This window comes from Chanos chanos, chromosome 8, assembly GCF_902362185.1.
Source record: "Chanos chanos chromosome 8, fChaCha1.1, whole genome shotgun sequence".
NCBI lineage: Eukaryota > Metazoa > Chordata > Actinopteri > Gonorynchiformes > Chanidae > Chanos > Chanos chanos.
The window spans coordinates 41,491,029-41,504,475 of NC_044502.1; the positions used below are offsets into that span (position 1 = coordinate 41,491,029).

The window sequence follows — 13,447 nt, forward strand, 5'->3', positions numbered from 1 at the left end:
AATAAAATTATTTTTATTTCAATATTTTGTGTCAAACTATTGATTTCTTTAGTAAGTAGCCGTGTAATAAGTAAGGGATAATGTACAGCGAGCCGGTCATTGTAGCGAAATAAATCCCGACAGGATGATGCAGGACCCCCATGCTTATTATACGGTTTCTCGGAATACTGCAGAAAGTATCATTGGATTGAATGGGCCATCCCAACGTTCAAAGGTCCGATATTTCTTGATAATGATAGCTGAAAAAAATTAATAACCACTGAGAAAAATGAATGACCGGGTTTTGTACTTCTAATTCACATTTTTCATATCTCACAAGTAGTCCGTTCACTAATCATAACGGAAATTCATGGTAATTTGTTTTTGACAATGTGCAGACACAAGAAATGAATTGGGACTTCAACTTAAACTTCCCCGAGATGTGCCATTGATTCTCTCAAACTGCACCATTAATGGAAACGTTAAATATCAATAAACAGAATCCTCAACCTATTAATCTGCAACAAAAAGTTGACGAGTCTGCGGGTAGCCTAAATCGCTTCAGGACGAAACAAAAACCCTCTGCGCGTCGGGATCCTGTTCGTCCTGTCTGGATTTATTTTTCGATAGTGACCGGCGAACTATACATTACCCCTTCCATATGACCGGCGCACTATACATCATCCTTTACTTATCTATTCTGTCATTCCTTTATTTCCCATTGAGGTTACTTTTAAATCGCTTATTTGCCTATCTGAGAGAAAGAGAGAGAGATAGAAAGATAGAGAGGTCAATCACTCAGGTCGCAGTGACGCCTGAAGCGCAAGGAGTTTTGTGCACGTCACGTGACTTTTTTTTTTTTTTTTTATATCTCCCCTGGCTCACCGGAACAGCACCCTCTGTGTGTTCCCCAGACCCCCTGATTTACAAATTAAGCGCTGATAGATAGATAGATAGATAGATAGATAGATAGATAGATAGATAGATAGATAGACAGATATGCAGACATGCATGTATGTTTGTCTATGTGCAATTGTCAGCTTTTTGCCACGTTTCTCTCTCCGCATTCCAGGCCCACCATTGAATGTGTCCATAGCCCAGCAGCCCGCACGTGTACTGGAGGGACAGTCAGTACTGCTGTATTGTCACCCCCAGGGCCTGCCCCCGCCCCCCCCCCCCCCATGCTGTCCTACAGGTGGTCTCAAATACAGGGGGATCAAGAGGTCAACCTCGTCCAGGAGTCGCAGATCCTCCAAATTTCTGCCGTGAGCAGAGAGACAGCGACGTATCGCTGCGTTGCTCAAAATGAATTGGGCCAGAGCAGTTCAGAAAGCACCCCTCTTTCTGTGGAGGGCAGGTACACTGTGGATTTGTGTGTTAAGAGCGGATTTGTGTCAACCTTTTCCGTATGAGTTTTCATGTTTTTCTGTAGGACACATAATTCATCCCTCTGACATCAAAAGACCTAAATAGCTTTCATAAATGACCTGTTTCACAGTTATCCCATGACACGTACTTAATGATCAAAGGCGACTGTTATATAATCAGTTATCAAGCAGGAAGTTCAACACTAGATAATATGTTCAATTCAGTTTTCCTGTTTAAGACCAATGGGCAATGTGAACATGTGTGAATTGTTCTGTGGTAGTTTTTGACTAAATCTTGATACTGTAGGTCTTTTCATTATATATCTGTGACTTCCTGTGACAAGTGTTGCAAAAAAATTCTACATTTAATTTGTTTCCGTGCAGTGCTCCTTTTGAGCCCTGTTGTGTTGGTTGATTGAACATTTTAGATAGCCCCTTTCTCCAGCCGGCCAAATTATTGCTTTAAAAAAAAATTAAAAATCTCATTTGGCCCCAAACTGTGTAATTTATTCAAATGGATGTGGCAATTCCATCCCCAATATTGTAGAGCTTGGGATGATGACAATTGAACATCCAGTAAAAGTCTGTGCAGGTCATGTGATCAGGTGATGATGGTGGGGTGGCAGCTGATACATTACTTACATAGAATCAATGTCATATTTTTTTTTTTTGTCTTTCTCTTTTTAAAATTACGCTGTTACTCCTCTCCTTAGGCGCTCTGGTCATTCTCCCATAGTCGTCCTGTTCTGTGAGAGATGGAGTGATCCATTGTGAGTGTGCTGTGGACTCAAATCCATTAGCAACAGTCACCTGGATTATGGTTGGAATTCAAATGAACTAACGCTTACCTCATTTATTTATTTATTTTTATGTCAAAGGGCTTAAAAAAAGACCTATTTCTAACCACTGAACAGTCTTCCGTGTTGTGTGTAATCAGATGGTTATTTCATTCACTCTTAGATTAAGCAGAATGAAATGTTGTATTTTACTAGGGGTCTTTAAGATTTCTGTTTTGTCCACCAGCGCAAAAATAGCTTGCTGATATATCTCTTAGAATCCAAAAAGTAAACAACAAAAACATTATTTTACTGAAAAAACGTCAGAGCATCAATCAGAAGACTGTATTTATGGTTTAGTCATACAGAGATAAACGTTGCAAAGGGCACAAACACAGAAGAGTGAGCTGTTATATAAACAGTGAACCTCCTCTTTACAGGATGTACGTGGTGTAGCTGTCTTTAGGACGCAAGATTAAATCCAGCATTACACGCTATCTGGCTCATAATCGCATTGCACAAACCACTGTAAACTCAACATCAAGCATCACTGTAAGTGTCATGGCTGGAGTGGTGCAGGACCCAAGCGCAAGACACAAAGATGGTGGTGACAAAAAGGAGGACTTTACTTACAAAGTGAAGATAAATAAACAGGTGCAAACAGGACCAGAGGCCAATAACAAAAAGGTGCAGCCTAACAGTGTGCATACAAACACAAACAACAATAGACAAAGGACAGGTCAAACACAAGGGCTTAAATACAAAAGGAGAACTAAACAGGGCAAACATGATTGGTACAAATTAACGAGGGGAGAACGAGGTTAATAAATGCAACAGACAGGATCAGGTGAGGGGTGGAAACACACACGGTACAGGAGCACACGACATTTCAAACTAAAAGTCCAAAGTGAGGTGCAGGCTGTGACAGTAAGAACACATCATGTGATAACACTGCATTATCTAATTCGTAAAAATGTCATCGATTTTCAGTTCATTATGTAATAACGTGTATTTTGTAATAATCTACTGCATTTTGTAATAAACAGCTTGAACGCAGTATGTTATAAATTTCCTCGCATTTTGTAATAAATTATTACATATTGTGGTGGTTATTACAAACATGCGGGAGTTGCACTTCTTTTATGATGAAAATGTAATAATAAGGTGCATTATGTAATAACCAACCAAAACAGATATGTATTCATCTGTACAATTACAGTTTTAACAATTCAGCTAAACTAAACTTCCCAAATATTAAATTAGACCCATTGGCGTTATAGTTCACTCTGATCTTAAAGTCTAAATAGCCACATAAAAGCTTTTATTTCTAGCAGGTTGACTATGGCAATGGTCTTTTGACAGGGCTCCCCAAAAAGACCATCAAAAGCTTCAGCTTATTCAAAATGCAGCTGCTAGAGTTCTTACAGGGACCAAAAGGTCAGACCACATCACCCCGATTCTTAAGTCACTACACTGGCCTCCTGTTAGCCACAGAATTGAATATAAGGCAGTGCTGCTTGATTATAAATCAACGCCATGAAGCTCGATTACAATCATTTTACTGTCAGTGCTATTACTAGGGCCAGACTAATTAGACTAACTGACTTAAACTGTCTCCTCATGTTTGCCGCACCTAGTATTTACCATGGTTGTCTTTGTAACAGAGTTACACAGTTGGATGGAAACCCAGTCTTGTCAATGGTCACATGTAAACATCAGTCCTCAATGGTTAGCCGGGTTATGACAAAAGCTGTCATTTTCCCACTCTCTGTTGCTGCAATGTTGTACTGGAAAACCATCAAAAGGTGAATATGACGTTTTTGAATCAGTTTTTCTTTTGACTGATTTCCACAATGTTCTTGAACAAATAAACCCATAGGTATATGAAGTACTGACTCGAATGTTCTGCTATTTAGCAGCAAGAAAATTCCATAAAAATACACCCATGCAGTGCTCTGACTTAAAATACACTGAAACCCAGACATCACATGTATCATGACCAGTGGATGGTTTCAGTGCACCCCCCCCTCGCCCCCAGACAGCCACACACATTTTGTGGGCCATGGTATACAGCGGTCATTGCATTGTAATCAGTTTCAGTAATCCGTCACATCCTCTTTCAAATGATTAGACTAGCTCATGGAATAAAATGTCACATATGACAGTCGCTTACCTTCATAAACCACAAACCTGATGTGAAATGTCATTTCATTTGAAATGACTCACTGTTTGTAATGGTGACTATTGCTGTGGAAGCAGTTGCCTAACAGACTACATGAAGAAATGAATGAACAGTTCTTTTTTATTGAGAGTCGTTTAATTTATTCCACTGATTCCTGATGTTTTCAAACACAGCAGTGGTCATTTACAATAACTGCAGGGCATCTCCGAAATATTTACAGTAATATTTTTGCCATATATATGAGTAATATTTGAAGAATATCCAGACAATGAAATAACAACTGTTAAAACAATATGTTAAATATCTGTTTGCCTCTGTGTTTTCCTCTTTTGAAGTTTTCATTTGTCTATGGATCTATAATGTGTGTGAGGTATGAAGTGTGTGTGTGTCTGTGTGTTTGTGTGTGTGTGCATGTCAGAGAAAGAGACGAACAGTCATGCCTCTGCTGTGAGTTTGTGTGTGCGTGTGTGTGTGTGTGTGTGTGTCCTGTGTTCTGGGTGCAAGCAGTATGAGTGGTAATTGCTGAAAGAAACTGTAAACTTCAGCATGTTGCATTGACCGCCGCAGTACTGCAAGCCTCTGCATATCCACGATTCCAGAACACCCAACACAACAACACACATACACACAGACACACACACACACACACACACACACACAGAGAAAAGGGCCCAATAGTCCGTTTGCCTTGCCCCCAACCCCCAGCACCACCACCGGCATCCACCAGTCACCCTTCCCCCCACCCCCTGACCCAACCCCTCCCTCATCCAAACACTGACCACGGAGCCACTGTAAAAGAGTCACGTGCCCATTGGACCGGCAAGCTCAAGTGCATTTGTTCTCTGCCAATTGTTTTAAAGGATTTTGCCACCATCGACAGAAAAGGCGAGGGGATAACTTTTTGGAATTCGGCCTAGGGGGTCCTCTTTGACGTTACGCTCACTGCGAGCTTGCACTCTCTCCTCTGTCTCCTCTTCTCTCTTTCCCCTACGGAAAGGTTCATACTAAGGAGGGTTTATCTGTCCTGAAGAACTCAGGTAAGAACTTAGCCTGATTGCCTAACCGCAGCAGCACACGTGACAAATGACCAAATAATCCAAGAATTTAGAGCGATATATTGGAAATTCAGAGTTCAGAGCCACAGTCTGTGATAGGCTTCCGTTTTCAAATGGTTTCAACCTTGTGATGTTCAGCAGTTACTGCGAAACAGGGGCAACTGGTAACCAGTTAGCAGCATGCCAAATGAGCAGAACAACTTTAACAGGTGAAAATATGTAGAATAATTTTGCATTTTTCCAAGGGGAGCGAATTCGGTTGAAGTTCAGATAATCGGAACATTAAAGAGTCTTATGGTTGTCTTTGTGAACATCTTCAAAATATTAAAGATTCTGTTACGCATTCACAACAGTAGATGGTGTACCCACCTTTCAACCAATTGGCCTTTAATTTTCCCTTTGAAAGATATTAGCTTTCTGCGGTACTTTTGGTGAGAACCACATGAGAAGCGGGCAGCAGATAAAACACTACATCTATGATTTCCAACCAAAGATAAGTGTGTACTATGTCACTGCTGATACTACATGACACTACTTTTTGATACTACACTTTTATACAGATTTAAACTCTGCTTTCATGCTACTTTAAATGACAACAACATTGAACAGAGAGTCCTGCTGTTTCCATTGCTTACTTAGTGTGTCTCAGTTATTTTACTATTACACAGTACTGTTATATTGTTATAGTAAAAGAGTACTATATAACATTACAATGCTATATTAAGGGATATTTTGCAGTAATGATGTATAAGCTGAGATCCATATTTAGACAAATGATACTAAATGATACTATACTAAAATGATACTAAACAATACTGAACCGTAACACTGTATACCATCGTATTGCATGTGTTTACTCTGCTGATAACATCATGGGTTAGGGGATTGATTAAAACAGAGGATAAACTTGTTGATGAGCCAACTGCAATGTTTGTGCTGTTAATTTTTTTTTTCTGTAATTTGACTGTGTGTGCTCAATATGACCTCACTGGATTGTTTCACTCTGACTGCTCATACCATGACTCAATCCTAAGATTAGTGGGTACAATGACAGTAAAGTTAAAGTAAAGGGCATATAGACCGAATGTTTTCTTTTTGGGAGGACACTTATGTAGTTTTATGTAATTTTATACTGTATGTATAACAGACACAGCCTTAATAGCCTGTACCAGAGAAATGCATGAATAATGGACTCGTGTTCTCCCCAAATGCTTTTTAGTTATCAGTTCTGTAGGTTCAAGTGCTTTCAAGTAATCAAAAAACTGCATGCATGACACATATACACACATACATGCACACACACACACACACACACACACACATCCACACACACACACACACATACATATATATATGTGTGTGTGTGTGTGTGGATGTGTGTATACATATGTGTGTGTGTGTGTATGTGTGTGTATATATATATATATAATTATGTCACATGGGTAATAAGATGAGAATAATAGAACTGACAATAGGTTCAAATAACAGTTTTTGAAAACTGAATCTATCCTCCTCTGCGACAGACAAAGAAAGAAAGAAAGAAAGAAAGAAAGAAAGCAAAAAGGAAAAGAAAAGGAAAAATTCCATTAAAGACCTTCATGCCACAGATATATGCATGTTAACAGACTGACTTGACTGTGTCTGAAGTGTGTAGGGCTCACTCGCCATCACAGCGGCACTCAGGATGTACAGCTTTATGGGAGGGGGCCTCTTCTGTGCTATAGTGGGGAACATCCTGCTTGTGGTCTCCACGGCCACAGACTACTGGATGCAGTACCGCCTGTCTGGCAGTTTTGCCCACCAGGGCCTGTGGCGGTATTGCATGTCTGGGAAGTGCTACATGCAGACGGACAGCATCGGTGAGTTCGCGGCCTCCACTGCTACAGCTGGGAAGCATTTCTGTGGGCATTTGTTTCTAGTGGTAGTGTTAAACTCACTTTTTAGAGGGTGAAAGCATGAGGAAGAGAAGCCAATTCAACAAATTTTGTCTGTTTCTCTCCTCCCTCCTCTCTCCCACTCTCTCTTCTCTCTATTTAATCACAGCTTACTGGAATGCCACACGAGCCTTTATGATCCTGTCGGCTATGTCATGTTTTGCTGGAATCATTGCCGGAATTCTCTCTTTTGCTCACTTTTCTGCATTTGAGAGATTCAACCGCTCCTTCGCTGCAGGGATCATGTTTTTCATTTCAAGTGAGTAACCCTGTGACACGTCAAGACTTCAGTGTACAGTCAGTCATCAAGCACCTTAGACAGTCTAGATGCTCTCTATATTTTGCATTTGGAACATACAAAATCCATGAAACATCCAGAACAGCAACACACACATCTTCTCTATTTAATCTACGAAGCTATTCAGTACTTGTTCTCTGCTTTGTTACAACAGCTCTCTTTGTTCTGCTGGCAATGGCTATCTATACTGGGGTGACAGTGAATTTTCTTGGGAAGCGTTTTGGTGATTGGCGCTTCTCCTGGTCTTACATACTTGGCTGGGTTGCCCTACTCATGACATTTTTTGCAGGTATGTTAACAGAGAAAGGATGTCAATGGGAACTGGATCACAAGACAACCTCTTATTTATTATCGGCGTAGAGTTTTAAAAGCCTGCCACCACAACATGTTTGTGTCAACTTTTAGCTGTGGAAATGTTAACTGTAATTTCTGTGTTTCGCAGGTATATTTTACATGTGTGCCTATAGGATGCATGAGTGCAGGAGAGTGGCTGGCCCGCGCTAAAAGGGAGAGGACAGAAAACTCCGAGAGACAAAAAACAAAAGTGTTTCTGCGTCCGTAAGCCAGAAAAATAAGGGCTTTGACCAGTAATGCCACTGACCCATCGCTTAGAAAAGAGAAATAGGAGTATAAGAAAATGATCAATAAAGCATGCTTCAGCTGGCCTCAGCAGTTTTCCCTTCATTCACCCAAATGCATTCCTGTGAATCTCTTTTCAGGTACAGCACTGACGCTACTGAATTGAAAACCGGTTTATTTTTGCCATGTACACAATAAAAAAAAAACCCGTCAGATTAAAAAAACAGGTGGAGAGTGGAGTATGAAGTTGTATTTGTACTAGGAGGACATTTCAATAAATCGTCTGATTAATTTATTGTGTTTAATGAATGCTTTCATCACAAATACTCAGACTCAGACTTTTTTGTATGATATATGATATATGACATGATGTAAGATATTCAAAATCAGGCATATCATGATATATGGGATGATAGCAATTGATATTTCTGAATGTGACACATAGGATATTCCCAGTTTTGTCATTTAAGCAATATGCATTGACCAAGCAAATTAACTGGATATTAATATGACATTCATACACATATAGGCTTTGCAACAAATGTAGTCTGCATATTGTCCACACTGACACCAGAAGTCAGAAAAAAAAAACCCAAAGCAAAGAACACTGGTGTGTTCTCAGTTAGTCACTGGAACCATCCACGACCTCATCCCTATTGCAGTTTCTCTGTCTCAGGCAAGGCATGTGGAGCGCAGAGGTGTTGCGGTAAACTGAGGAGGAGAAGTAGAAGATGATGGGGTCCAAGCATGTGTTGAAGGTGCTCAACAACAGGGTGTAATACCTCCACTCAGGGCTCTTATTGGAACTATACCCTACCACATGAGATGAACTGTAGGGCAGAAAACAGACCACAAATACAAATAAAGTTCCCATCGCCATCCCAATTGCTCTCCTCTTTTTCTCCTTGCTTATACGAAGCTGGGTGTACAGGAGCCAAATGCACCTCAGGTAGCAGAGGACAGAGATCAGAAGTGGAACCAAACAAAGCACAATGAAAAACTCCAGCCGCACTGGCAACACAATCTTCTTTTGCTCTTCGGTGAACCGCTCATAGCAGACTGTGGAGCGGACGGTGTTGTTAGGAAGTGGCATGTGAACAACAAAAAACACAATGGTGCAATGGGCCGCTCTGAAAAACCAGGCAAAGGCACTCACAGCTATAGCATATATGGGCTTATACAGCTGTCTATAAAGAACAGGGTAGGCCACTGCTACGTAACGGTCCACGCTGACAGCCATTAGCAAAAGGGCGCTGGTGTAAATCGTGGTGAAGAAAATAAAGGAGGTAATGGAGCACATTATTTTAGGGAGATGCCACTCCATGTTGGAAGCTGCCTCATACATCTTCAGAGGCAAGAAACAGAGGAAGAGAAGATCAGAACTGGTGAGATTCAGCAGCAGGATATCGGTGGGTGTTGGTTTTTGGCGAACTTTCATCACAAAGGCGTAGAAAGCCAAGATATTGGCCGGCACACCAATTATGAACGATAAGACGTAGGCGGAAAGAAGCACCCAGTTGTTGATGCTTGCCATTATTCAGTGACTGCTGACTAAAGAGAAAGAGACAACTAATGAAAATGAATAAAAAATACATCAAGTGCTACATCATCCTCATACAGGGTTTTAGCACAGTCAAAACAAACAAATAATTCAGATATATATATACACACACACAAACACACACAGACACACAGACAAACATAAATATATGTGTGTGTATATATATATATATATATATATATATATATATATATATATGTATGCAAAACAAACTCATTTGACTATTTTAGAAAAGATAGAATGAATGCAAAAACTGATGTAAGACACTACTTCAGACATTAGTTAAAGTTAGTCAGACATTACTTTACTGTCTTACAGACTGAATACAGCATTAAAAATAATTCAAAAGCATTAAAAAACAAGTGGATCAAACTCACTTTAATTATTGGTATTACAGCTATAAAGAGAATCATGAAATTACACCTGGCTGTTGCTTACCTACAAGCAATTTTCAAATGTAGGCTTTCAAAGCAATCCAAATTGTAAGTAAATATCTCAGTCAACTGCTCCTTACAGTAGATATCGAACACTCATTAAATTTATCAGGAAAGTTGAAAATGATGTATTACCTTGTCAGATGTAACTATCCCAGACCAAGTTTAAGTCTAAATTGTGACTGGAGCAACGGTCCAGCTTTATTATGTGCTGAGAACAGCACATAGCTTCTTAATACTACATAAAATGCAAAGCTGTTTGCAATTTCAATTGCGCAGAGGCACAAAACTTGACCGACTTAATAAGTAGAGCTTTGCCCTGAGAAGGTCTAGATGTCTGTAAAGTATGAACTGTCTAGACAAGATGAGATAAAATAAGACTTTATTAATGCCCAGATGGGGAAATTTGGGTGTTCACAGCAGCAGGAGAAAAGGAAGGGCAGGCGGAGAAGTACAGATAAAAAAACAGTGCAATACAATTTACAATTTACAATTTAGTTATTTGGCAGACGCTTTTTACCAAAGCGACTTACAATCAGTGCAATAGTGCAATAAATATAATGCACTTTAGTGTGTAATATAGTAGTGAGCAATAAAAAGAACAACAAAACAGCGAACAACTGTACATGTAGTGCATAAAGTGCAAAAAGCTATGATAGCAATAAACAGATGAGCAGAACAGGTTTGGGTATTTACAGTGTCCCAAATGTACATGTCGTGCAAAAATGTATGATAAGAGCAGCCACAAGGTTCGGACCAAACAGGTTCGGTATTAAGTGTTCAAGTGTTCAATGTTAAGTGTCCAAGATATAAAGGTATATAAATGAAGTTGTAAGGTGTATACCAGGTGAGGTATAAGAGTAAGTGTAGGTGAGTCCAGCACGGAAGGAAGGCGGGGGGCGGGGGGACTAAGGGAAAAGGGCATTGGCTAGGGGTCTCCGACGCTGTTGTACAGCCTGATGGCTGTGGGCGCAAAGGAGCACTGGAATCGCTCCGTCTTGCGCTTGGGGGAGATGAGCCTGTGGCTGAGGGTGCTCCCCATCTGCCACAGCTCATCATAGAGGAGATGGGAGGAATTTTCCGGGATGGTCCCAATTTTATCCCTCATCCTCTGTCAGTACTCCCGCATGAACTTTGTGTTTTTGTCTCCCCCTGTTGGTCAGCGTTTGACACATGTGGGTTTGTTTTGTTTTCTTTGCCATGTGCTGTTTGTTTACGTTTTGTCATGTGCTCTGGGGGGGTATTTCAGAAAGCGGGTTTAGTGAAAACTCAGAGTTAGTTAACTTAGAATAAGTAGTAAACCTCCTAATAGAAGAGTCCTTTGGCTTCATTCTCCTAGCAAAACAAAGCCACAGGGCTCTTCTATTAGGAGATTTACTACGTTCTCTGAGTTAACTAACTCTGAGTTTTCACTAAACCCGCTTTCTGAAATACCCCCCTTGGCTCTGCCCCTCACCTGTTATCACACACACCTGTTCCTTGTTCCCTCATTGCTCTTTGCCGATTTAAATCCGCCAGTTTTTCACCATAGTTTGTCAGTTCGTCTCACCGTGTTCTGTGTTTCGTACTTGCTGTCTTTGCTGTAAGTTTTGTATTTTTTATTTTTTTTTCCCTCATCTGATACTTTTGACCTTGTTATTTGCCTCACGGATTTTGGATTCTCTGCCTTCACCTGTGTTTTGATTTTTGCCTGTCCCCGGATCTGGTCTCTGCCTGCTGTCTGGATTGTTTGCCTGCCACTGATTGCTGTCTTGGTTACGAGCTCGGCCTGTGTTGGGATTTTGAATTTTGTCTCCTGTTTTTGGACTGTTTGACAATAAATCACCTTTTGCTCAGAGACCTGTCTAGATCTGTATCTGAGTGCCTGCCTGCGTCCTGACATCCTCCTCTCCACCACTGCCTCCAGACTGTCCAGTTTTTGACCAAAAACAGAGCTGGCCTTCCTCACCAGCGTGTTAAGTCTGTTGGTCTCCCCAGCCTTGATGCTGCCTCCCCAGGACACCACAGCAAAGAATAGTGTGGTGGCAACCACAGACTGGTAGAACATTGGCAGTAGTCTGCTGCAGACATTGAAGGACCTGAGCCTCCTAAGAAAGAACAGTCTGCTCTGTCCTTTCCTATAGAGAGCCTCGGCGTTGTCCGTCCAGTCCATGTGCACTCCCACCATCTATTTTCTCCCCCTGGATGGTGATGGGGGGGGGGCTTCCTTCTCCATCAGAAGTCCACCACCAGCTCCTTGGTCTTGCTGATGTTGAGCTTTAGGTGGTTCTCCCCGCACCATCTGGTGAAGCTCTCTACCACCTCTCTGTGCTCCTCCTCTTCGTCCTCCCTGATGCAGCCCACGATGGTGGAATCAACTGAGAACTTCTGGAGATGGCACTTTCCAGAGTTGAAGCTGAAGTCAGAGGTGTAGATAGTGAAAAGAAACTGAAAGTATGGTTCCTTGGTGTGCACTGGTGTTGCCCATCACCACATCTGACAGGCTGCCCTGCAGCTGGACAAAGTACACTATAAAAGGTGCAACAAAAACATGTAATAAACATGTTAACAATTTGTTTCACCCAAATGTCAGCTATAAGTAAACAATCATTATCAAAGGTGAAAAGATTTCACTTATCAAAATAACAGGTGCTATGCCAAAATCACAATGGAAAATGAATAAATGAGTGAAATGAACCACAGAATATCCTTTCACCAAAAAAGTGACAGAAACCAAATTAGTTTGTCAACACAAAGGCAGCTGTATCAGTGTGTTCAGAGCTGAGGAAGTGGAGGCTGGGCTTTTCTACACACTCGAAGACTACAGCTTAAAATATAAATATAGTTGCTAGCGGTGACGGCGGGCCCTTGCACCTCCAGCGATTCACAACCTGTGACTCATCGTCATCCAACAATGCACTCACATCTGATTTCATAGGTTTTCAGACATTGGAAGCACTATGTTCTTGTTTCCAGATGGAGGCGCTGTAACATAGACACACTTTTCACATGCAGATAGTATTATGCTGAATGCGCAAATTATCTTGTGAAGGTTGAATTTCATCATCTGATGCAGAAGCATAACTCCCACACCTGTCTTGTGTGCTGCAGCAGACAAATTAATTACATCAGTGCACATCCAAAAGTTAATCCAAAATTAATTACATCAGTGCACATCCAAAAGTTTAGATTCTGGATTGTGCTTACATCAAGCAGGTGAAATTGTATAGATATGATAAATGTTTTAAGATGCATGTATGATGGTGGGTTGCATATGATACACTCACTCACTCATTATCTAAA

At 40.8% G+C, this 13,447-nt stretch overlaps 2 protein-coding genes across 2 annotated transcripts; one reads left to right on the forward strand and one right to left on the reverse strand.

Annotated features, from left to right (window-relative positions):
- The first annotated feature begins 7,043 nt into the window (after window positions 1-7,043).
- On the forward strand, window positions 7,044-8,095 carry lim2.5 (lens intrinsic membrane protein 2.5). The gene is made up of 4 exons (XM_030782713.1): window positions 7,044-7,218; window positions 7,403-7,552; window positions 7,746-7,880; window positions 8,034-8,095. The coding sequence occupies exons 1-4, from the start codon at window positions 7,044-7,046 to the stop codon at window positions 8,093-8,095; spliced, it is 522 nt and encodes a 173-aa protein (XP_030638573.1).
- Window positions 8,096-8,792: 697 nt separating this feature from the next.
- Window positions 8,793-9,704, reverse strand: LOC115819705 (free fatty acid receptor 2-like). Its single transcript, XM_030783206.1, has one exon. It carries the CDS (start codon window positions 9,702-9,704, stop codon window positions 8,793-8,795), a length of 912 nt encoding a protein of 303 aa, XP_030639066.1.
- Between the last annotated feature and the right edge of the window lie 3,743 nt (window positions 9,705-13,447).